The 25406-nt window shown below is 33.1% G+C and overlaps 1 protein-coding gene and 1 non-coding gene across 4 annotated transcripts; one reads left to right on the top strand and one right to left on the bottom strand.

The window, feature by feature from the left end:
• On the bottom strand, positions 1 to 25286 carry Sirt7 (sirtuin 7). 3 transcript variants are annotated; one of them, XM_076489198.1, is made up of 9 exons: positions 25135 to 25286; positions 19762 to 19899; positions 18903 to 19007; positions 9507 to 9577; positions 8560 to 8731; positions 5433 to 5669; positions 4226 to 4346; positions 3075 to 3141; positions 1 to 2613 (listed from the first exon to the last, which is right to left on the bottom strand). In XM_076489198.1, exons 2-9 carry the CDS (start codon positions 19798 to 19800, stop codon positions 2067 to 2069), a joined length of 1359 nt encoding a protein of 452 aa, XP_076345313.1. In that variant the 5' UTR covers positions 19801 to 19899; positions 25135 to 25286; the 3' UTR covers positions 1 to 2066. The 3 variants fall into 3 exon arrangements, with proteins under 3 accessions (XP_076345313.1, XP_076345312.1, XP_076345311.1); XM_076489197.1 differs by lacking the exon at positions 25135 to 25286 and adding an exon at positions 20557 to 20924; XM_076489196.1 differs by lacking the exons at positions 18903 to 19007; positions 19762 to 19899; positions 25135 to 25286 and adding an exon at positions 14574 to 15236.
• TRNAE-CUC (transfer RNA glutamic acid (anticodon CUC)) lies at positions 25282 to 25353 on the top strand. The gene has a single exon. It is a non-coding gene; the product is annotated as a tRNA-Glu (tRNA).
• The last annotated feature ends 53 nt before the right edge of the window (positions 25354 to 25406 follow it).

Genomic DNA, 25406 nt, shown 5'->3' on the forward strand with positions numbered 1-25406 from the left:
TTTGTAATATATTTTTATAACCTTTATTAAAATGCATCACATATATTTATATAATATGCCCAGTTTTCCACACACCAAACAAACAAACAACAAAAAATTGCACAGCATTCATACAAACACTACATGGATATCGATTACATTTTAAAAACTTATTGGTATTTAGTAACTAATTATTTGCAGTGTCAACATATACCACCTGTCTTTGAGTATCCATTGGTACTAGGTGGTGAGGGAAACTGAGTTGACAAACCAGTGTTTTACTGTTGACCTAAATCAAACATCCATGAAATGTTTATTGTTTCCCTGAGGAATGTAACAACTTTCATCACAATGTTTATTTATATATCTTCTACAGTATACTGTCTTACTAACCATATTGTAGTTCAACTAAAATTATTGTTTCTTTGTTAGTGTATGCCAACCCTTTAAGTTCCTAACAGAACCATATGAACAGTTTTAAGTCTTTTTCTGTTCCACAGAGCAACCAATTTAAAAATACAACTGACAGGATCAAGCACAGTAGTTATGTACAAATACCCTGGTGGGAAAAAAGTCCTGAATATTAGAAATTAACAATAGGAAAACTCGTAACTGTTTAAAGAAGTAATAATTTAATTTTGTGTTAGATCTTTTAAAATAAGTCTTTTTGATGTACAGAAACTTCCAATTGTTCACTCAATTAATTGGTACCTGTTGAGAAAACAAGGCTCAGAGTATTAAACACCACTCATGACCTAATGTTCATAGAAGGTTGCTTATTAGATTCTTCTCCAAAAACCTGCACTATGGAATGTAACAAGAGCTATACTCAGCACTCACGGGAACCATGAATTTTACTTTCAAAGCAAGATACAGTTAGGCTAGGATAAAGTTGGTGAGAACTATAACCACAGATCTTGAATGGGATTAAAATGGATTTACAAACTGGAATAAGTTCCAAATCTCCCATTAAAGCAGTAGTTTTTTGTATAGTTCTAAATGGTGAATTACAACTCTAACCACACTTCCATTATCAATTTATAAACATTCTGAATAAAGTTCATAATCCTGGAATAATTTGTACTCTGTAAAAACTTTTAACTTCTAAAGACATTATACAAAAAAAACATGTTAACATTAATTTTCTAATCACAACCATAATACATTTGATATGACACAAATATCTAAAAACATTTTTATCCACCAGTTTTTTGATTAAGGAAGAGGATTCCTATGACTCCTTGAGGGAGGAGGCGTCCTGTTTTTGGTGTTTTCAGCTGTATACAATACATAGAAGTGAACATAACTAGGCCAGGAAAAAGTTCTTAAAATGAGGCTTCCTGTTTCTTTATGATTTATTAAACAATTCAGAATCCTCAGGCATTTCAATGTTTTCACTACGATTAACTAAGATATCTGCGAACTGTATTTATCAGTAAAAAAACCACAAGTGAATGATCATTGTGTTTTGTTGGAACTTCTCAAGCTAAGAGAGGACTTTTAAAAACAAAAGACAGGAATATGAATTAAATAGGCTGCAACTTTAAGAAAACATAGTTTCCACAGTTTCTGTTCCCTCCCAGGACACAACTTTGTACTAAGGATCTTATGTTTGAAATATTTGAGTTTTGGAGAAAAAACAAACCCTTTAATTTCAAGGTATTTACAATTTTGCATTTTGTCTTTCTCAAGGGTATTCGGCCAATTCACGAGTCTATCCCATGTTTTGTCATCAGGTTGATATTGTGAGAAAGTATTTCAGTACGTAGATAAAAAAAAAAAACCTTAGAAAGTTAAAAAATTTGTTATGGCCAGAATTTTCTCTCGTACACAAGTCATAACTGTAATTATTAATTTAGATTGAGGTTATGTTCTAACTGAAATGTAACCAAAGTATTGTTCCACACAAATTGTACATTCATCAATGTGTCGGTCTGTTCGTCATACTATAAACCTAAACACAGTTATGCTAGTCCAGACAATGGACTGAGTGGTGTAAGACTTGCTTTGTTCTTTGTCTTCCATATTTACTTTCATTGGCTGAGTGTATATTAAAAAACAAATACTTAGAGAACTTGCACTAGAATTCAAGGCCGTTTCTTCTTTGCTTTTTTCAGTTTTGCAAGACCCTTTCCAAACCAGCCAGGCATAATTTCTTTTTCCTCTGAAATTTCTTCTGTGAGTCTGTGGCACCCATTGTTTTCAACTTTCATAGGAATTTCAGAATAATCTTTTCTGTCATTTTCAGTCGAAGGTACCTGATCTCCTCCTATACAACGGGAGGACTTTGATAAACTTACTTCAGTTTTGACTTGAATAGGTTCTCTGTGAAGCCAAGATGTGGAATGTTGCTCATTCTTAACTGCTGAAATTAACATTTCTTGGGTGCTGTGTCGAGGTAGTTCATCCACAGGTGCAGAACCACCATCAGGGTCCTCTTTTGTATTGTTGGCAGTTGATTCGTAACTAGATTTACAAAAAGAGCCTGTATCAAAAGAAGGCCCAGGTGTAGATTTCATTTTGCAATTATTTAAGTCAGGTTCCTGTTGCATAAAGGTTAGCTGTTGTCTCATGGTAGTCTCTTCTTCTTCCGGAGTGAGTGGTACTGCTAGTCGGAAAATCTGGTCTTTTTCCCTGTATTAGATTGAAAAAATTAAGTGAATTGGTAACTTGAAGAATATTTAATTGTTTCAAGTGACAAAAACAGTCAATAGAGCAACATAAAAATATACGAGTTGTTTTTTACTGCTCTTTTGGTAAAAATATTTTCATATGTATATACCCACATATGATCAAAGGTTTTCAGATTTCATGATTGCTCAAATGTAGTTTGAACACAGAATTAAGTTTTAAACGTGATTACCAAAACTGAAACCTATTTCGTCATGTCTTAAAATAAAGCTCTTGATCACACATTTTAAAAATAAGAAAAGTTTGTTTGTTTAGCACAAAAGCCACACAATGAACTATTTGTGCCATATTTACCTTTAGTATCAATGCCCAGTTTCTTATGTCTACTTAGCATTTTTATTTAAATTAAAGTTAAGTTATGATACAAGTTTCTATTAAAGAAAGTGACATCAACTTATACACACCTACTATAGTTTGACACTGGAATTCCTAAATGGTCCATAACTAACTTCATAACTTCATCACACTTGCCTGTACCACAAGAAAGTTTGGGTGTTAAAATATGATTTTTAACATACATGTTGTGTTTTAACTTAACATGTAATAATTTGTTTTCCAAAACATCTTATTAAAGTTTGAATTATTTTGTATGACATTTATATAACATAAACACACACACAAGAAATGACAGTTTACATACCTTAAAAACTGACTCGGGCTATCGTAATAGGTAGATGAAACATGATAACTTACATACCTTAAAAACCTACTCATGTTATCGTGATAGGTAGACGAAATAGATAATTTATATACCTTAAAAACCTCTATATTCTACACATGAAGTCGGAGTTATTTGTTTGATATTCACACTAAATATTGAAAGCTTATTTAAAACAACCCTACCAGTACAGAATGGTACAAAAATAAGTCAGTATTTTAAGGTATAAGAGTGAAATGTCAAATCTTAGCTTGAACAACATTATAAAGAGTTGACTTCTGTAGTTAGTTTCAATCAATTCACCTTGACAGCAACTAAACTTTTGAGTACCATGTAGTACCTGCATTTTATTTATCGGTCATTACACAAGAAAGATGATGGCATACAGTGAACATCTCTTCAGTCCCTGCTAATGGTACAGACAAGGTACCATGTTATTGGTATATTGTAATGTTTACAGTGTTTCTTTTAGTATCTTTCTGATTACCAACAAGTTTCTTCCCACACGTAAGAGAATACATAACTGAATCAAAGAAGCAAGATTGTAAATTATCAGTAGAAGCTACCTAATACACACAGACAGTTGTAAATGGATAACTTTGGAATACAGAAAATTTTCAAGAAAATGAAAACATGTATGGATACAAAGCCATCTCTATAATGAACTGAAGGAACCCTGCAGTTTTAGGATGTGACTATAGCCACAGAGGGAACCTTGAAGAGATCTTGTAGTTTTAAAATGTGGCTACAAACACAAATGTCCTGAGAGGATTGCACAGTTTTAGAACATGGATACAAGACATGCCTAATCCACTAAAACTACACATCAAAAAAGGTTTCAAGATTTATCTATACTTGGATTACAGCATAAACAAATAACATATAAAGTAAACAAACCATTTATCTTCAAAACTGCTTTGTCATCTTTTGGGGTCCACTGCAGGTTGACGATGTACACTTTTGGACGCTCGTGCAGAGGTTTATCTAGTGCCCAGAGACAGTGGTATTTCCTGAGAACCTAAGGGACCATAATATCAAATAAACGTGAAAAACAACCAAATATGTTCTTGCCTGTATAAATGTGACATGAGAATTGATCCACTAGAGTTTTCAACATCCAATGAGAAATAAAAGCTCTTTAAAAGAGCAGTGCTTGCAAAACATACAAATAACTTGCATATTTTATTCAGATTTTCTCCCCCATCCAAGTTCTTTGAGCAGGTTAAACCTATGTTAACAATGAAGAAAACTTACATCAACAGGCACTGTAATATTGTTTATACCAAATGAAACATTCTCTCTGCAATGTAATTGATTTAAACAAGATTTAAACAAGAGTTTTCAACATCCAATGAGAAATAAAAGCTCTTTAAAACAGCAGTGCTTGCAAAACATACAAATAACTTGCATATTTTATTCAGATTTTCTCCCCCATCCAAGTTCTTTGAGCAGGTTAAACCTATGTTAACAATGAAGAAAACTTACATCAACAGGCACTGTAAAATAATTTTATACCAAATGAAACATTCTCTCTGCAATGTAATTGATTTAAACAAGCTAGCTAATAATGTAGATTTTAATATGCAAAGAATATTTCAAATTTAAAAGTTTGTAACATAACAAGAATGGCCATAATTAAAAAAATAGGTAGGTAAGTTATTATTATCAAAACAAAATAAATGTTAATATAAAACCATTACAGTTTCTAAAAAAGCAAAAGTGAACATATGATACAAAAATTTAAAGCTAATTTTTACTAGCTAGGAATTTTGTCCAGTCATTCAATTAGAGATGTGCTGCACATTTCTCCTCGAGAAGAAAATGAAAAATAAAAACTACACAATAGTTTAAAACACCTTCACAGTAATTTCATTTTAAAATATTATACAAAAAATAAAAAATGTCTTTGGTCACACATGACACAAAATGTTCATAAATACAAACATGTATCTTAGAAAATTTGAAACTCTAAATTAACCTTTATAAAAATCTTAAACTAAGTTTTTATTTACATCTAAACATTTTCATATTTTATGTTCACCTTTCTAGAAGTATTAAATCAGGTTTTGATTTGTTACTAAACATCTCTAGGTCTAAGAATTACCTTTAGACTGGTCCCAAGACAAACAATAACATCGCAATTTTCTACAGCTTTCACAGCACCTTCCCAGTTGATGGGCCACCTAAGTTGACCCCTCTCTCCAAAGTGAACTATTGTATCAATCAGTTCAGCACCACACTTATGGCAGTACCTCCCAGTTTTATGTCGACGGAGACTTGTCCGTTCTGTGACATCAAACAGCCTTACATACTGACGTAGAGGTTTACATTTTGTACAAACCTATGAATAACATGGATAACTGGAGTATGACAGTATCAGACAACATATTTCACAAAGTAAGACAGTATCAGACAATATATTTTATATTATTTTAACCCTAAAGTATTATCACTTAAAGATAATGATTCAGAATAATTTTGACTAGAACTGTTAATAGTTTTATTTCACATGTCCTCCAATATTTAAGATTAAATAATTATATTAAGAACAGTTTCTTGTTTTCCTATTTAATTATCTTACAAGACAAAAATAAATTTATGTACAAAGAAACAGGAAATTCTCAAAATACAAATGAGCAAATTTGCAAAAGTAACCATTTTGTTTCTAGGTATAATGTGTCATCAATATACTTAGAGTAACAAACAAAAACCTCATGTTGACCAAAGACTATCAAACAGAATCCTGTTTAAAAGGATTAGATTCCCACAGAAAGTGTGTTAAAGTGGACAGTAAAGGACTGTCCAACACAGAAATAAAATAGCAAAATGCAAACACTATTGTTTAAGACAAAGTGCTAATAGTTGTATAAAAAATGTCATCTCCCCCCAAAAAAAGAGTGGGCACAATGCATCCTCTCGTAACAAAACAGACGAGCAGTGACTACCCTCAACTCTAACACTGCTACTCTACATCTATCATCTGTAAAGCCAATGATGTGAAAATATGTATGCTTCCATTTTACTCAATCATTACTTTACTAACATCTTGTAATCTCCAATCCATCAAAGACTGCGACCTCTGCAGGATAGTTTTAGAAACAAGTTATCCATTCTATTTATGAGTTTAAAATTTTCCACTTGAAGAAAGATGGTGAGAATCACATAAGAAACTTAGAAATAACTTTTACACTGTTAACAAATGTGGTTCAGGTAGAACCCAGGACATGCCTAGTTCACTGCACTTCAGTACATGTGGTTAGGGTACAATCCAGTAGATGTTTAGTTTTCTGAGCTTGCAGTACATGTGGTTAAGGTACATATTAAATAACACATCTCTCATAAGAAATAACTGTACATATTTTTAAATACCAATTTACAACAGGCATTTACTGCAGTTTAGAAAACTTTATATCTACTTTATAGATATTTTCTGCTAAAAATTAAATTTTGGTGTAAAGAAAAAACAAACAACAAAGAGACTCGTGCCACAACCATGGTACTTGAAACAGTAATTTGTGAACATCCTTATAATCTTTTAAAACATGTTCCACAATATTACAGGTTTCTAAATAGCACCAGTACACAGAGATAACCTTAGAGAGATGAAGGGTTCTGTACAAATTTAACAATGGAGGGATGAAAAATATCAAAAACAAATCCACAATTTATGGTAATGACTAACCTGTCCCTTCACTCCAACCTATCTACGAGTCTGAAAAATAAAAAAATCACAGAGAAAAAACTTCATGATACTAATGCTTCAAAGTTTAATTTAGTTTATTTCTAAAGGGTTTAACGTAAGAGTCTGGTGAATATTACGATAAATCAACAACAATGAACACTGATTACATGGTTTCAAAGTGTGCATTTTTCCCAAGCCAAAGGATATAAAAAGTTAGAAAATGGGACACATTGCTAAGGAGTCAAAAACCAAACCTCAAATCAATGCTGTAAAAGTCCAATGAAATGGATAACATGTCAACTGACCATACCTGTGGTGGATCATATAGCACTGGACTAAGCTTTATTTCACAAGTGTGAAAGATACGAGCAGAACACCATTCAAGACTAATAATTACTTCTCTTTCCACGTACTATTTTTTTTAACACACCACAATCTAAGTGGTATATCATGAAAAACTATTTCAACAATACATTCCCATGTTTTTTTTCACACGTAAAGATACATAAATGAAATTAGGATTTCTTTTGTCCATTTAAAGCCACTTAAGGATTTCAACAATGTTTACAGACAAGAAGATTGGAAGCTTGAAAATCACTTTCAGTTTGGTTAGTATAATGTTCAACTGAATTTTTCAAACAAAAGTAGTGATAACTAGAACCAGCAGCATTGAATAGAAAAATGTCTCATCATGAAAAGTAAAATTTAAATTAGAACATTCTTTGTTTAACCCAAAAGAAAAAGGTCAGGTGAGACTGCACCCCTGTCACCTCCCTAAAACTGCCCGTATGTAAATGTATTAGATGATCTTTCAAACTAAAATACATTTCAAACTTTGGATCACAAATACTTTACAAGAAGCATCTCTTACTGCCTTAGGTTCGAGACATATCTGCCAGTTGAAATATACACTACCAAATAGTTTTGTTTCTGTTAGAATTTAAAAAATAAAATCATTTCAAGTTGTTTTTTATTTTAAAAACTAAAATCGGTTATTACCAAGTGAAAGCTTATTTCAAAATATTTACCATTCATACAGAATAAAGAAAATGTTACATTTTTAATATCAACTGTCTTCATTTGTTCCAGGTAATCAGCTACTGGTCTGTCATGGTTAAAATCATTTACTGAAAGCAATAACTGGTCTATGTAGAACTAGCCCAATAATTAATCTACACAAAAATAAATCAATAATTGATCTGTGTAGAACTAGAGTAATAACTGATCCATGTAGAACTAGGGGCACAGATAGCCTTCATGTAGCTTTGCATGAAATTCAAAAAACAAACAAATAGAACTAGAGTAATAACTGATCCACGTAGAACTAGGGGCACAGATAGCCTTCACGTAGCTTTGCATGAAATTCCAAAAACAAACAAATAGAACTAGAGTAATAATAGATTCATGTAGAATTACAGTAATAACTGATCCACATAGAACTAACTAAGAATTATAATTTAAGTTGTAAACCAAACTAGAAAGTTTATAAATAAGAGGAGAGGAAGCTATATGTTGACCATACGAGATGGATATCGGTAGTATTATGTACCTCTATGTACATATTTCCATGAACTTCAGATAAAGCACCTCGAGGAAGACCACTGCGCAAGTGCAAACCGTCACAGTTTTGAGAGACGACGTGAGCAACATATCCACGTCTGTAAAGTTCACTTACACACATGTGAGTGTATGTAGGTTCTGCAGTGGTGATGTCCAAACCTCTAGGAAAAAAAACAACAAAAAACCTACCTATGAACCTAGAAGATGTAGAAAACATATATTTATTAGTAACACCAACAAATCTATAACTGCTAGATTTGTTCAGGAAGAATGCAAGGAGGGACCTTAAAAGATTATGATTTCAAACTAATGACATATATATGTTAATCCATAATAAAACTCATTCAAGATAACATTATAAGACTTCTACCATACTCTTTGTTCCTGAATCAAAAATGTTCACACACACCCCTACCTTCTGTTACAGATATTTACTTTAACTCTGAAAAAAACGATTGAACATCCACTCACCTCTTTACATTTGATTGTAACCTGAAACTTACAGAGTGCATTAATTATAAACTTCATTGAAAAACTCAATAAACAAATAAAATCATGTCAAACCATGAAATGACTGAAATTTTTTCTTCATTCAAATATGACAAAAATGACTACAGTTGCAGTTAAAGTCATCACAGTCTCACATTCTATTTTAATTTTTTACAAAACAAAAATCAATCCACTGTATTTGGTGGGCATAATGTATGTTGTATGAAGACACAGTCAAACAAAGGTGTACTTGTTACTCAATGTCTGTTTTAATGACACAAAAACAACACACTTTACACCTAATCCAGTACACAAGTCTATCCACATGATTTGTATACAGTTTAGACCAAATGATCCAAGTCTGGGTACAACCTAGAAACATTCAATATCTTTTGTCTGGATTATTTTTTACACATAATTAGCATTTTCCAATAAACATTCTCATACTTGACATCTTGACCTTTTTGAAGCAGTGTCCACACTCCTTCAGGTCCTCTGTAGTCTGGAATTTTGGCTGCCTAGAAACAACCAAACAAAAAAAAAGGTGAAACTAATAATTAAATGTGGAGACCTTGCAACACAAAACACTGTTCAAGAACATTAAAAAGAAACCTGCACATGGTAACAGGAGTTTAAATTTCCATACTTAAGTAAAGAAGAAATTAAAAAACAATCCATTTTAAGATAACTCTCAAACACCTAATCAGTTTAAGTTAGGTAATACCTGATCTGTGCTTCCACTAGAAAAATAACTCTCTTAGCCACTGTGGCTAAACAAAGTAATTTTCTTTTAGCCACAGTGACAGTTGTTTAGCCACAATTTTAGGTTGCCAAAAACTGTATGGTGCATGACTTTAAATATGCATCAATTCTATCCAATAAAAATTACAGTAAACTCTCATTGTTTCGAAGTCGCTAGAACCGAATATATCACTTGTATCGAAGTTGTTGACTGGTCCGGCCAACTGTCCATATAAATACATAGTAACAAAAGCCCCTTGAACCGAACTGCATGTATCGAAGTGTCGGCTTGTAACGATGTATAATTATAGTCCCTAGAGTGTGAAAAGCATCAATATTACATCCTTCGTATCAAACCAGGTACGAAGATATTTATTTTTCTCTTCTTCCCTGAATTAATTGTCACCGCTGCCGACCACCCGCTACGCCGCTAGCAAGTGCAATTAGTCAGTCTCTGCGTAACAATGTGTGGTGCCACCATCAAAATCTTACACTTGAGAAATAGCAGACTGCAGATGGGGTAGTAGATTAGCCTAGCAATGTTTTTACAACAATTATGGTCAATAACACTTTAAACCCCTGCCCACCCCAACTCACCCACCCTCCCAGCAAAAATTAGCTTAGATATAAAATTTTCAGATTATGGCTTGAGTAGATTATGGCTGAGCAGCCTGCATGCTGTGGCCTATAAAAGGCTAATCACAGTCAAATTAAACAGATCATTAATCATTGATCATGGCGAAGCGCAAGCTTGTATCGATAGAAACTAAAATTGCAGCAATAGAAGAAGTTGAAAAAAAAAGTTAAAACAAAAACAGAAATAGCAAAAACATTTGATGTGCCTCTGAACACTTTGTCAACATGGTTGAAAAATAAAAGAGGCCATATTGTCTTCTCAAGACAACTTTTGTCCCAATAGAAAACGCATGCGAATTGCAAAATATTCTGACCTAGAAGCGGCATTGCTTCTGTGGTTTAAAAATGCTAGATCAGAGAATGTTCCTATCTCTGGGCCTGTTATGCAAGCAAAGGCAAAAAAACTTGCTGATCAAATGGGAATCACTGACTTTTGCATGAGTGATGGGTGGTTAACCCGATTCAAAAAAAGACACGACATTCAATTTCGTACGATCTGTGGTGAGTCTGGTAGTGTAGAACCAGAGCAAACAAACCAGTGGAAATCAACAACACTGCCACGCCTGCTTGAAAACTACAGCCCACGGGATGTCTTCAACGCAGATGAGTCTGGCTTATTCTTTAAACTTCTGCCAGACAAGTCTCTTGTTATCAAGGGAGACTCCTGTCACGGCAGGAAGCGAGCGAAGGAGCGGCTGTCTGTTTTGGTATGCCAATATGGACGGCACCGAAGCTTCCTTTACTTGTCATAGGTGAGTGTCAAAAGCAGGTAAAAATATTTTCCTGTGTTTTCTATAGAAGTTGTTATTTTATGATTTTCTTCAGATTATTGACATGTAAATGTTTCATTTTTAATTTCAAGACATTAACCATGTACATTTTCTTTCTTTTTTTTTTAGGAAAGGCAGAAAAACCACGTTGCTTCAAAGACGTCAAAACCCTGCCAACACCATACAAAGCCAACAAGCGAGCTTGGATGACATCAGATCTATTCACCGAGTGGCTGAGAGAACTTGGCCGAAAGTTTGTGCTGCAGAAAAGAAAGGTCCTTATGATAATTGACAACTGCCCCGCCAACTCCAACCCCACTGGACTTAAGGCCATCAAGCTGGTGTTCCTGCCTCCCAATACCACAAGCAAGACACAGCCCATGAACCAAGGCATCATCGCCAATCTAAAACATCATTACTGCACCCTACTGCTACAGCGTCTTATTGATTCAATAGACAATAAAAGTGTTTTCACTGTGACTGTGCTTGAAGCCATGTGACTGCTACGCTCTGCCTGGTCATTGGTAAAGCAATCAACCATAACCAATTGCTTCAGAACTTGTGGCTTCTCCTCTCCAGAGCCAGCAGAAAACAGTGAGGACCCTGAGGATGACGTACCATTGGCCCAGCTCTTGACACGGCTGAATGACACTGGGTTTACGGTGGATGGCACAGCAGAGGACTACGAGACTGCTGATAATGATCTGATCACTAGCGCGCCCCTGACAGACAGCGATATTGTGGCCATGGTGCAAAATAAACAGACCCCAGAAAATGTCAGTGAAAGTGAAGATGACGACAATGAGGAACCCCCCATCCCAACACATTCTGCAGCTCGTGAGATGTGCCTGCAACTTCAGAGATATCTTGAACACCAGGCTAATGCAGGACAGTTTATCTCTCAATTAAACATGATGGAGCGTTTTGTGACCAAGTGCCAGAGGGACAGCAGTTCGCAAAAAAGCATTGTGCAATATTTCAAGTGACTCCAGTTAGACGTCCTTGCTGGTGTTTGTATCCTGTACATTATAATTACATATGTCTATATTATGAATGTTATTTTTTTTTTTACAAGTGCTGTTAATTGCCCTTTTAAATTTCATTAAATGTGTTTTAAGTGTTTACACACGTGTGACTTCTGAGTCTTTAATCCAATTACTGGTACTGCAACAGCCGTCAGTTATAGGGCCTACCATTACCAGACTTGGCTAGTGAATGAAAAAAAAATCCTTTTTAACGAACTTCGTTTGTAACGAACAATTCTCTTTGGTCCCTACGACTTCGTTACAACAAGAGTTTACCGTAGTTGTAATTATGTGAAAATCTACAAGACATTAAGTTTTGTGCTATTTTTTATTCCCTGCCAAAAAAACAAAACAAAAACATGATAAAGAGGAAAATAAAGAGATACATTTCTCAAAATAACACAAACAAAAAAAATGACTTAAAACTAGAATACGGTAGCATGACTAGTAAGTAGATAAATCCAATGGCAGCTCATCAGCCAAATCATTCTCAACAGAAGATGTGGTAGAAGTTGACACCCGAGGTTCCAAAGTACATTTCTTCAACAGGGAATGGTACCCACGTCTGTCTTTGTGAGTGACCCAGTATCGGAATGCAGAGTTGAAGTTAAAATGATCTAAAGGTTTGGACACCATGGATAAGTTCAGTAACATTTCTGTCTTGGCCACAGACAGACTGCTCCTGGCATCTGTTTTGATGCTATTGTACCTGCTGATTCCCCGCTCACAATCAACAGATGTAACTGGAATTATTAATCCAATTGCTGCAAGCTGAGACAGATTTGGAAAAGTTTTACGGGTCTGGTGGATGTATTCCTTGTAGAAGCTCTTCATGTTTCTGTTTTTGTGAGCATCCTGTTCCATTATGTTCCTTAGTAGCAGCCATTCAGTCAGTGCCTCATCCTCATTGACGAAAGTGCTGGATGAGTTTCTTCAGATCATCCTCATCAGATACTGCTCTGCTGTGACATGGGCTAAATATTGAAAACAATGACATGATGTTAGTGTCTGGGAATGCTACTTGTAGTTTTGTGACCATCTCTTCAACAAATGACTCAGCAGCTGATCTGTACTTTTCACGTTGTTTGTCAATATCTTTGATGTCATGGCCTCCGTAAGAAGTGTAACCACTGGCATCAGGAGCTTGTGGGAGTTCCTTCAGTGCAGTGTGTGTGTGTGTAAGAACCAGGGATGTGTACCAGTAACTGAATTAACAGAATTGACCCATCAATAATTGTTTTAGCCTGATCTTAAGATAAATCAGCTCTCTGTAGAGATCTTGACAAAAGTCCAAGAATGCCAACAGCGTCAGTCAAAAAATGTGTCATCATGACAAAGCTGTAACATGACATTTGTTGGAAATAGACCATGTAGCAAGGCTCGGCCTGCAGTACCACGTTTCATTGCTACGACCTGCAGGCAGCTTATCACAAATGCAATACAGTTGACTAGTGCTTGGACGGAATCATTAAAAAGAGAGCCATCGTGTGAAGAACACTTGCTTGATTTTGTTGCTTTTCTCTCCATGCAATGCTTTGCTCTCTTCCAGAACCCGACACAACTTGGGAGAATATTTCAGGCTTTTTGCAAACTGGTTCTAAACTGAAATGTACTTCACAAGGTATGGCTCCTGGTTTGCTGCCTTTAAAGCTGCCAACTGTAATCTGTGTGCTAAACAATGACTTGTTATTATCCAGGGGCATTCCTCCTTAAATTTTGTAGCAACACCTGCTTTTATTCCCACCATGACATTTGCACCATCAATTGCAAGTCCAACCAAGTAAACATCAAACAATCTTCGATCTGCCATGACTGAGTGCATTGTGTTTTAGATAGAATCAACCCCAGTGTTGGTCAGCCCACACACAGCAAGGAATCGAGTTGTAACCTCACCCAATGATGAAAGATACCCGATATAAATTATCAGTATAGAGGTGTTTCTTGCATCAGTTGCTTCAAGAGCAAAAAATGGGAAAGGCAATGCCCGAAAGTCTGCCTGCATTTCATCCTGAACTTCATGATTTAGGGCACTGAACATATCATCCAGAGACTGGCTGTGGGTGTATATGAAGCTCTCTGTTCCACTTTGTGACTCATTCTGTAGTTTCTTAAGAGAGGTCACTCCCTGTTAAAAAATATACAAGAACTTGTGTTTTGATATAAGACCACCAATTAAAGTAATAAACAAAGATATTTAGAAGAGTTGGCTGGCTACTTAATTTTTGATAGATATTTTCAAAATGTTTCACTTTTAGAAAATTGTCAAATTGCCTTTTGTTTTAAGAAATTACTGTAGAAAACAAAAAGTATCTTATTAATACTAGAATGAAGAATATTCTTACATTGAATACTTGTAGTAAAAGGAGGGAATGAAACTTCACAGTTAGTATGGCTTCCTTTGCTTGTACAAGTAATGTGGCCATCTGTGCCTGAATGCCACCTTTACACCCCACATACACAGCAGCAGTTGACATGTCCTTCTTCAAAACTTGTGATGCTACCGCACTGTGATGATCTTCTGACCGTGCATGCTTCACAAAGTTGTCTTTTTTAGGCTTAGTAGCAGTTTTCCCAGTGATAGCATAAATATTTGTCTTCTTGTTGTCCCTGCATAATTTGCAATGAAATGTATTTTGTTGGGAAACATGTTCCAGCCAAGAAAACTGTGAAAACCACGTTTCTTTAACAACTCTGTGAAAATTGTGGGTATATATTTTTTTCACACCAACAGTCTGATCACTGCTGCAAGTTTCAGTTTCTTCAGAGCTGTCTTTTCTTTTGGAAGTGGATTTCCGACCATCAGTTGATGTTGTTGCTTCGACCTTCTTTTGAAAAAAAATTGATACATCTAACTGTTTAGACATCTTTTTATCTGATCTAGGAGTTGTCATGATCTCAATTCAAACACATGTCAAACGAAACTTGGGATTTCCACTTTAATACAGACCATATGTTGGTTTGGTGAAAGTCAGGTTTTCTCTGATTACTGTTTGTGTACCATGGGCAGAATCAAACATGTAGCATAAGAAATGAAAATAAAAGAAATCATTAGCACAACTGAGTAGTAATTTTTTTTAAAATTTAGTTTGTTAGTTGTCATTACCCCCGAAATCATAAAAATACATATATAAGGAAAATATAGATTACAGTCAGTGGTAGTTTTTAAAAACGTTTCTTGTTTCTTCAACTTGCTGGGGACGCCTCTGGTCATTTGTCATCATTAATGGCATGGATGGCGATAAAAACCACGAAAGCTGTTAGGACCTAAACTTGAGGAGAATAAATAAAGGAAAACCAACCAAAACCGAAAAATTATTATCTTTTGCCACTGTGGCGAAACCAACACTAGGTTTTATAGCCACAGGCTGTTTCTTTTTGCCAATGGCGATGTGGCTAATGGCTAGCGGACACCTAGCTGATATACTTTATCTCGTGCAATTTAGTTAGTGTTTTACTTAACAGAAATATATAGTAAATCTACACATAACCATAGGTTTCTTTCAAGCAACAATCCTGATATTTCAGAAATAAATCCTTTTAACTGGTAAGCGCTAAAACAGTAGCAGTAGGTAGTTCTTGATCAAAGTTACTTTCAAACTAATTTAAACATTTGGCCAGCAGAAAAAGTCATTCTCAAATACTTTATGGAGCCATGACGTACAGATTCTTTCACAGTTTTTAACCCTATAGATACAGTACACCAAAGTGCACATCATACAATTTAATAAAACCACTTAATTGTCAATGTTTATCAATAAACTCGACATTAAAACATAGTTTTTAACACTATTGAATTTTGAATTTCAAAAGGTAATATTTAAATGAATTCTCAATATCCTCTTATACTTATCACATGACACTCCTTTATTCAGGATTGCACATTTTAGTATTTCTTTTCACATCAACACTACTTCATAAGTTTCCAAAAGCTTACACGTTTCTGTGTTAGATATCCCCAAGCTAATGTGAAAATGTATATCATCTCCTTCTTACTTTAATGAGTTATATCCATGTGAAAATGTATATCATCTCCTTACTTTACTGAGTTATATCCACGTGAAAATGTATATCATCTCCTTCTTACTTTAATGAGTTATATCCATGTGAAAATGTATATCATCTTCTTACTTTAATGAGTTATATCCACGTGAAACTGTATATCATCATCTTCTTACTTTAATGAGTTATATCCACGTGAAACTGTATATCATCTCCTTACTTTAATGAGTTATATCCACGTGAAAATGTATATCATCTCCTTCTTACTTTAATGAGTTATATCCACGTGAAAATGTATATCATCTCCTTCTTACTTTAATGAGTTATATCCACATGAAAATGTATATCATCTCCTTCTTACTTTAATGAGTTATATCCACGTGAAAATGTATATCATCTCCTTCTTACTTTAATGAGTTATATCCACGTGAAAATGTATATCATCTCCTTACTTTAATGAGTTATATCAACGTGAAAATGTATATCATCTCCTCACTTTAATGAGTTATATCCATGTGAAAATGTATATCATCTCCTTCTTACTTTAATGAGTTATATCCAGGTGAAAATGTATATCATCTCCTTCTTACTTTAATGAGTTATATCCACGTGAAAATGTATATCATCTCCTTCTTACTTTAATGAGTTATATCCACATGAAAATGTATATCATCTCCTTCTTACTTTAATGAGTTATATCCATGTGAAAATGTATATCATCTCCTTCTTACTTTAATGAGTTATATCCATGTGAAAATGTATATCATCTCCTTCTTACTTTAATGAGTTATATCCATGTGAAAATGTATATCATCTCCTTCTTACTTTAATGAGTTATATCCATGTGAAAATGTATATCATCTCCTTCTTACTTTAATGAGTTATATCCATGTGAAAATGTATATCATCTCCTTCTTACTTTAATGAGTTATATCCATGTGAAAATGTATATCATCTCCTTCTTACTTTAATGAGTTATATCCATGTGAAAATGTATATCATCTCCTTACTTTAATGAGTTATATCCATGTGAAAATGTATATCATCTCCTTACTTTAATAAGTTATATCCATGTGAAAATGTATATCATCTCCTTCTTACTTTAATGAGTTATATCCATGTGGAAATGTATATCATCTCCTTCTTACTTTAATGAGTTATATCCATGTGAAAATGTATATCATCTCCTTCTTACTTTAATGAGTTATATCCATGTGAAAATGTATATCATCTCCTTCTTACTTTAATGAGTTATATCCATGTGAAAATGTATATCATCTCCTTCTTACTTTAATGAGTTATATCCATGTGAAAATGTATATCATCTCCTTCTTACTTTAATGAGTTATATCCATGTGAAAATGTATATCATCTCCTTCTTACTTTAATGAGTTATATCCATGTGAAAATGTATATCATCTCCTTCTTACTTTAATGAGTTATATCCCATAAACTGATACTTCCATACCATTCTCTGTATGTTTTCATTATAAAAAAGGTTTTAATTTAATGCTTTCCTGATGCAATGTGATTTCTGCCCAGTGCTCTGAATGTCAAAGTGAAGAAATTCAACTAAGCACGGGTAAACAACAGGAGTAACTATGACTCTCTTAAGGCAGCCAAATGCCATGTCATCTAATTAGTGATGCTCATGAATGGATTAATGAGATTCACACTGTCCATATCTGCTATCTAACAAAACCAGTTTAACTATAACACTTTCTGGACATTGTTTTTATTGCACTTTACTATTTTGTATTATAATTTGCATATTTAAAATCAATACAAATTAATTACTAATAACATCTCTACGAAAAAAATAGGGCTAACTTTCATTGAAAATTTAAGAGCAAAAAAAAAAACAAACTGTACTAGCTAACCTGTCTTTAGTTTAATTAGTACAGTATTAAACTAAATTTTTCAAACAAAGTGATTTTTAACTGTACTTTGTTTGCTGTTATAAAAGTAACAAATTTAAAAATTAAAAATGTTTCAGGTTAGATGAAAAAAAATTAAGAAAAACATTATCTGATAGCATAAGCATATTTCTTGATACAGCTTAATGTAATATCACCAAGTACACTAGTAACTCAATGTTATATACACAAAAAAATTCCCTGCTGTGATAATGTACTTTGGTGCTAAGAAATATATTTAAATGACCAGGATATTTCTTAAACTGTGTTTACTTTGATTGTAAGAAGAAATATACCTGTGACAATATGCAGTTATTCTAAAAACAAAAAAGTCTGTTTAGGTTTATTTTTATAAGGTGGGCTAAATGGACCAAATCTGTACACAATTTTACAGTACAAAAACAAACATAAAATATAAAGTTTTAATGAAAAATAATTTTGGTATTCATTCAGGAAGCTGTAGAGGTTATGCAAATGAAATATGGAAAGTTCAAAATGTAAAAAGTTCATCCACCCCTTCTGTTAATGATATTTACTTTAACTCTGAAAGAAATGATTGAACATCCACTCACCTCTTAATACTTAATTTAAAAAATATATTTTTTTTGTACAATATTTACTAAAAACATAGAAAATTTTGCAAAGATACAATTATTACATCAAAAGTTGTAATTTGAATAGTTTTATGGTTACCTGGTGAGTAAATGGTCAGTGAAAATGACCAAGCTATTATATGGAAAGTTAACATGTACTTACTGTGCTAATACCAGCACCCGTGTATGCTACAAGAAAGTCAGAATTTGCTATTGTTTCTGCTAGTTCAATACATTTTGCTCTCAAAACATCGGGGGGATCTTCTGTCTGTAAAAGAATATATTAATATTCTGGTAAATATTTTACTCTAATGATGAAAAAAGAAACCAGGTGAAGATCATAACAAACATCATGAAGAACTTAATGTAAATTAAAAAAAAAACAACTTAAAATAGTAGCTATTTACAGAGTGGTGGTAAATTCTTGATACCAACATTTAAAACATGCTACAAGAGGCCTGGATGTTTGAAAACAAGCTGTATAAAAAATTAATATTTTTAAGTAATTCTAAGTAAACATGATCAAAATTTAATGTTGAAGAGTTAAGTTGGTGATTTAAAAGTGCCAAATTTAATGGCATTAAAACTACCCTTAAAATTTATTTTATTAATAATTTTTGAAAATGTCATGTTAAACAGAAGTTTCATTTGGTAATAAGAAACCTAATAATCATACAACTGCCAACTAAATATACTTATTCTCTATACAAGTTCATATTTTATAAATTATTTTTTAAACATCTAATTTTAATAAAACAATAATAATGCAAACTAACATTAAAATTAAACTCACCTTTCCTTTTCCATCATGAAAATTAGACTATTTATAAGGAGTATTCTGTCATTTGTATGTTTTGTAAATGTTTCAAGATGTTCACAAAATCAGATTCTGCAATTAAAGTCTTTCTGTGATAATCTGTTATCCAATGGATAAAGTTGACAGAGATGAACCACATAAACAGTTTAAAAATATGTATAGGCTCAATATTTTTCCCCAAAAATGTTTATTAGTAAAAACTTGCCTCTTTCAACCTGTCCTTCAAAGATTTGTGTTTTATCATCTGTTGTTCCACGACCTCTACCACATCCTGAAACTGATTGAGCACTTTGGTTTCATCTTCTGTTCTATCACATCCAGCCTTTTTCAGTATAGCTCTCACCTACAGGAATAAGTATTCTAGGTTTCTTACCATTTATATGTTAGCACATTATGGATTTAATGTTGTTGAACAAACAAAATTAAATGATTTATCAATGCTACTTTAAAAAAAAAAGAAAAAAACATCTACTTGTTTGAAATTACACAATTCCTTCAGAATTTTTGGGGTGTATTTCCCTACATCTTTCTTCAGTCAGTGTTTATAAATGAAAGGCTAAAAATACAACTCAGCCACATGTATTAATAAGTAAATAGTACTATAAGTAAACTTAGAATGTATTGGCAACGTAAGTGAAACCTAATTGGTATTGTTAATTGTAATTGGGTTCCACAATTTGAAGTCTTATATGCTGTCTTGTTATTTTAGTAATAAACGATCACAAATCTTTCATTCTGTGAAAACTGTTTAACCTAATCCAATTATAATAAAAGTATCATAATAAATTTATATCAACGTTAGTCTCCTACAAATATTTCTTTGAATTGTATCTTCAGTATCTTTTACAAGATGTTGACTTTTCCACCAGCAAACAGACGAATATAAACTTTTCAAAGGTTAACTATGTACGTTTAACTTTACTGCAGTGTAAACCTAAACTACATTCCTAAAGAGCCTTATAGTTCTCTCAAACACTAAGCCCAAAATACAATTACTGACCCTTTTCAGTTTCACTGTTTGTTCTTCCTTCATCCTAATTCTTTTCAGATCTGCTGACTTTCTTGCTTGTCTCTTAGAAACAAATCCTTCTTCAACAGACATTACAAAAAATTTCCCAAAAGAATATTGTAACAGACAATTAAATTTATATGATCTATTACTAACTACATTAACTTGTTAATGTTCTTTAGCGCCACCTAAAATTAGGCTTAAAAGAAATAAGGCATACATTTAGGCCTAAAGGATACATTTTTTTACACATTCATCGCTTTTTTTTTTAATATGACACTAAATCAATTGAGTAACATTCAAGCGGTAAATAACAGTTGAATTTATTTGCAGCGCTATTCATCACACCAACAACAATTATTTTTTTTTTATTTGCATAAAAAATTGAAAATTTACTCGACAACGTACAGCGCTATCTATAGTTATGAACTTGGGTGGTTTAATATAAATAATTTCAATTAAAACAAAGTGTCTCGTTGTCTTGGTTAGTAACCTATACGATCGCAATTTATTGTTGTTAATAATTAATAATTAAACTAAAGTAACCTTACAGGTAACTAGACATAGCAACGATTGATATCAGTTTAACATGGCTTTACCGTACGTCTTCTTTCACTCTCTAAATTTATTTACTTTTTATTGTTCATAATAAAAATTTCGATAGTTATGAAGACCATCGTTTTCGAACAAGAGGTGATATAGATGCCAATCTCATTTATCTTGTTGTTGCTAAGACTGACCGAGTATGATATTTGGTTAATAGCTTAAAAAAATTAAAATTACAAGAATTGGCTTACGAATTAAGTACGACTTTTTATAGTCGGTATATATTAATTTTTCATTTATCTTGTTGTTTGGTTAGTAGCTTAAAAGTTTTAAAACTACAAGAATGGGCTTACGAATTAAGTACGACTTTGTTATAGTCGATGTATATTAATTTCTCATTGAAATAAAAATTTCCATTATGCACATATAGCATAGCCGTTAAGCTTGGTGTAGGTTTTGCTTGATTTGCAAAAGTAATGTTTTTAGTTTCATCAAGTTTTTAAATATTATATCTTCTTATAGTTAGCAGAAAAAATAACATTGAACTATTTTTCGAATTATTGTTGTTTGGAATTAAGCATAAAGCTACATAATAGGCTATCTGTGCTCTGCCCACCACGAGTATCGAAACCCGGATTCTAGTGATGTGAGAGGGACTCGAATTACTGAAAGACAGACTTAGTGACCTTAGTTGGAAGTAAGTTACATAAATGTTTATTATCTAATAGTTTATTTACTTAGTGCATAAAGTTAATTATTAAAGTAGGACTTTCGCACATTTGAACCTATACCGAGGCAAATTTATCGTTGTAAGTTGCTTTTAAAATAATGTTTCATGGTTACATAATAATAAATATATTGTTTTGAGCGAACTTTTAGACATCCGTTACACAGGCCTAAAAATTTACACTTCGAAAAGCTGTTCAGGTTTTAACAACGGATTGTCCATAATTCAGCTAGGCAGATTTCGAAAATAATATTCATTTTTTTTCTATCACATAAGGATTTTGTATGACTTGGAGGAGAAATCGTATTTAAATCAAATTATTATTCATTACCATAATGAATATTTTTATTATGATTTTTAACAAACGAAGCGAAGAAGTAAAGAACATTGATGTCCAACGAATAAGTATCGTCATCCGTCCTGATTTGTGTCTGTGCGTGAAATCTACGTCATTTAGTCTTAAAACTGAAACTTCAGTAAAAGTTACCCCCCCCCATATTAATCAGAGTATGTAAGAACAAAAGCTAGTAAATAGGATAACGTCACTCCCATTGTTTGCTGGAGTGTTGCAATTGATTTTCCACGTGATAACCATTACTCTTCCAATCACATATTTGTTACGTCTTTATAATTTACCCATACACTCTACCAGTAGTTCGCTTCATCAACATACTTCAAAACATAGCGTGATAATACAATTTTAATACAATCGTGAAACATGCATTACAAAGAGACCCAGGGAAAACAATAGTCTCGCCTGTTGTTGTGATCTCAGTGTCCTATTATCACTGAAGTAACTTCATAAAAGTAACTAGACTGCTTGACCATGATTGAAAACTGTTTAAAATTACAGTCTTGTTTTCTTTTGCGGAAAGAAAAAAACAATAAAGAAATGAAATAAAACCAGAATAACAGTGAAATAATGGAAACACTTTCAGTGTCAGAAAGATGTTTTTATGTGTTCAACTACTTTTTCTAAGCCATTTTACTTCATGCTAATTTTAGGTAAGTTTGGTTTGATTTGAATTTCACACAAACCTATACGAAATTTATCTCTAATATTATGAAAAGCTAGATGGAAGGCAGCTAATCATCCTCAACCACCAGCAGCTCCTGGGCTACTGTTTTACTAACAAATAACGGGACTGATCATCACATTACATTCCCCATAGCTAGTGGGACGAGGATTCAAACTCACGACCTTCAAAGTTTTAGTCCAGTTCCTTAATCATCTAGCAACGTTTAGAGTCAGCAATCCCCAAATTATTTCATTGATGCACATCTCAAAATGACACAGTTACAAAACTTCACAGTTGCAGGTTTTATTTATTCACACAAGGAACATGTTTCTATAATAATATAACAGGCTGACACAGGACTTCTAAACACAAGGAACATATTTCTGTAGTGGTATAACAGGTCGACACAGGACTTGTAAACACACAGAACATATTCCTATAGTAGTATAACAGGTTGACACAGGACTTGCAAAGACAATGAACATGTTTCTATAGTAATATAACAGGTTGACACAGGGCTTCTAATAACATTAATAATGAATTTATTACAAATGAGTTAAGGTACAGCTAAACGACCAAAGTTTTGACGTTCAGTCACATAAAATGTCCTTACTAAATTTAATAATCCTAAAGCCTGCAATTTAAGGAAAACTAATTGAAATAATAATACTGACATTTTCATAAAACAAAGAAAGTCCTTAGAATTACCATAAAATAACTGACAAATAATAATAAAAATATTCAAACAATTCAGTAAATTTTAAAACACTTGAAGTGATTGTTTCAAAACAGACCTTCAAAAAAATTTTCTAACACACAGTTATGAGAAGAGGTTCAACTCTCACTTCTAATTTCACAAAATTCCATGGTTCTTTCCACCTTTGTAAAGAAAAAAAAAGAAACCAATATGATTTAGGACCTTAGTTCCTAATGGCCTTTAAGATTGTAAATATTTTACATTCTGCATTAAGTGGATGAAAAAAACAACAACAAAATATTAAAGTAAAATCAAGAACTAATCTTTATACCGAAACCATGCTAGACTTAATGATCTAAAAATGTTCTCTCAAATACATTTTATGCATTTTCAAAAGACCTTGCTTTTTTCACTCAATTTATTTATTCACCCAAACAAAGTATGAATGAATTTCCTGATGATGAGGGAAATATTTGCACGGTAGAGACAACTCATATGGATATAATAAACTTTTATTGAAAACACAAACAACTAACCACATTTTGAATTCTTTGATGTTTTAGGTAAAAGTTTCCAATACCTATATCAGCCATCACTATTTCATATATCACTGTGTTTGTTGTAATTATTATTCTGTCTTTATACTTTATTTTTATAAACCAAACAAAGTAAATTTTCTGAGAATGAAATCTAACTACTAATACCTTTCATTGTAAAAGCACCTTCTATTTTTGATATGACTGTCTAAATTCAATATATTACACTTATTTCCCTCTTAAATCTCTGCAACGTAACGAGTACCAGTTCTTTTGTGCTTGTTCTTATCATCACATGACTGGCTTGTTAAAGTGCTGGCTCCCATCTCAACTTCCGTTTTTTTTATTATTACTTGCCATTGATATATATAAAACAGGCATTTTAAAATAGCAAATATCTATTTTTCAAAGAAGGGTTACAAATTAAATTAAAGTTGTTAATATTTTAAGGAGTAGGGTTAGTAGGTTTTTGATAAAATAAAAAAAGAAACGATACCAGCACCATGGCTTTGAGGGCTTTTTCTTTACATTTTTTAATTGTACATTTTATTCAGGATGTTTAAATTTCGCGCAAAGCTACACGAGGGCTCTCTGCGCTAGCAGTCCCTAATTTAGCACCGTAAAACTAAAGGGAAGGCAGCTAGTCATCACCACCCACCGCCAACTCTTGGGCTGCTCTTTTATCAACGAATAATGGGATTGTAACGCCCCCACGGCTGAAAGGGCGAGCATGTTTGGCGCCACGTCAGATAAAGAATCGCACGCATCAACACGCTTTGCCATGCCGGGTCGTTCAGGATGTTACAGTATCATTAAATGAAGATGGCATTGTATTCTAATTACATTTAACACAAACGCTGTACAACCGTCACGACGTTACTAAAACAACATTAAATTTTATAATTCACGATCGGGCTGAATCTCTAGTTATTTATTTCTGTGAGTGTGATTTTAAATGTGACAGAAAGCATGTATCTGAATAAGTATTATTTGAACATTGTTAAATAGTTATTAATAGAAATAATTAAATAGATTCACTTGTACCTGCCAATGAGAGTATCAGAAGGTTTCGCAACCTACTCAACTGTCGAAGACCAGCGTCATGCACACGAGAACACCATCTCAGGTAGAGGGCGTTGAGGTTGGCCATGGTAGATATATAACTAATTCCCGTGTCTGTGATACCAGATATCCCATGTGGTCTAGTGGCTAGGATACCTGGCTCTCACCCAGGAGGCACGGGTTCAATTCCCGGCATGGGAATGAAAGTATTAATTTAGTAAGTTGTTCCCCAACGAAAAGTCCAGTCAATCTTT

Source organism: Tachypleus tridentatus, chromosome 2 (assembly GCF_004210375.1).
Source record: "Tachypleus tridentatus isolate NWPU-2018 chromosome 2, ASM421037v1, whole genome shotgun sequence".
Taxonomy (NCBI): Eukaryota; Metazoa; Arthropoda; class Merostomata; order Xiphosura; family Limulidae; genus Tachypleus; species Tachypleus tridentatus.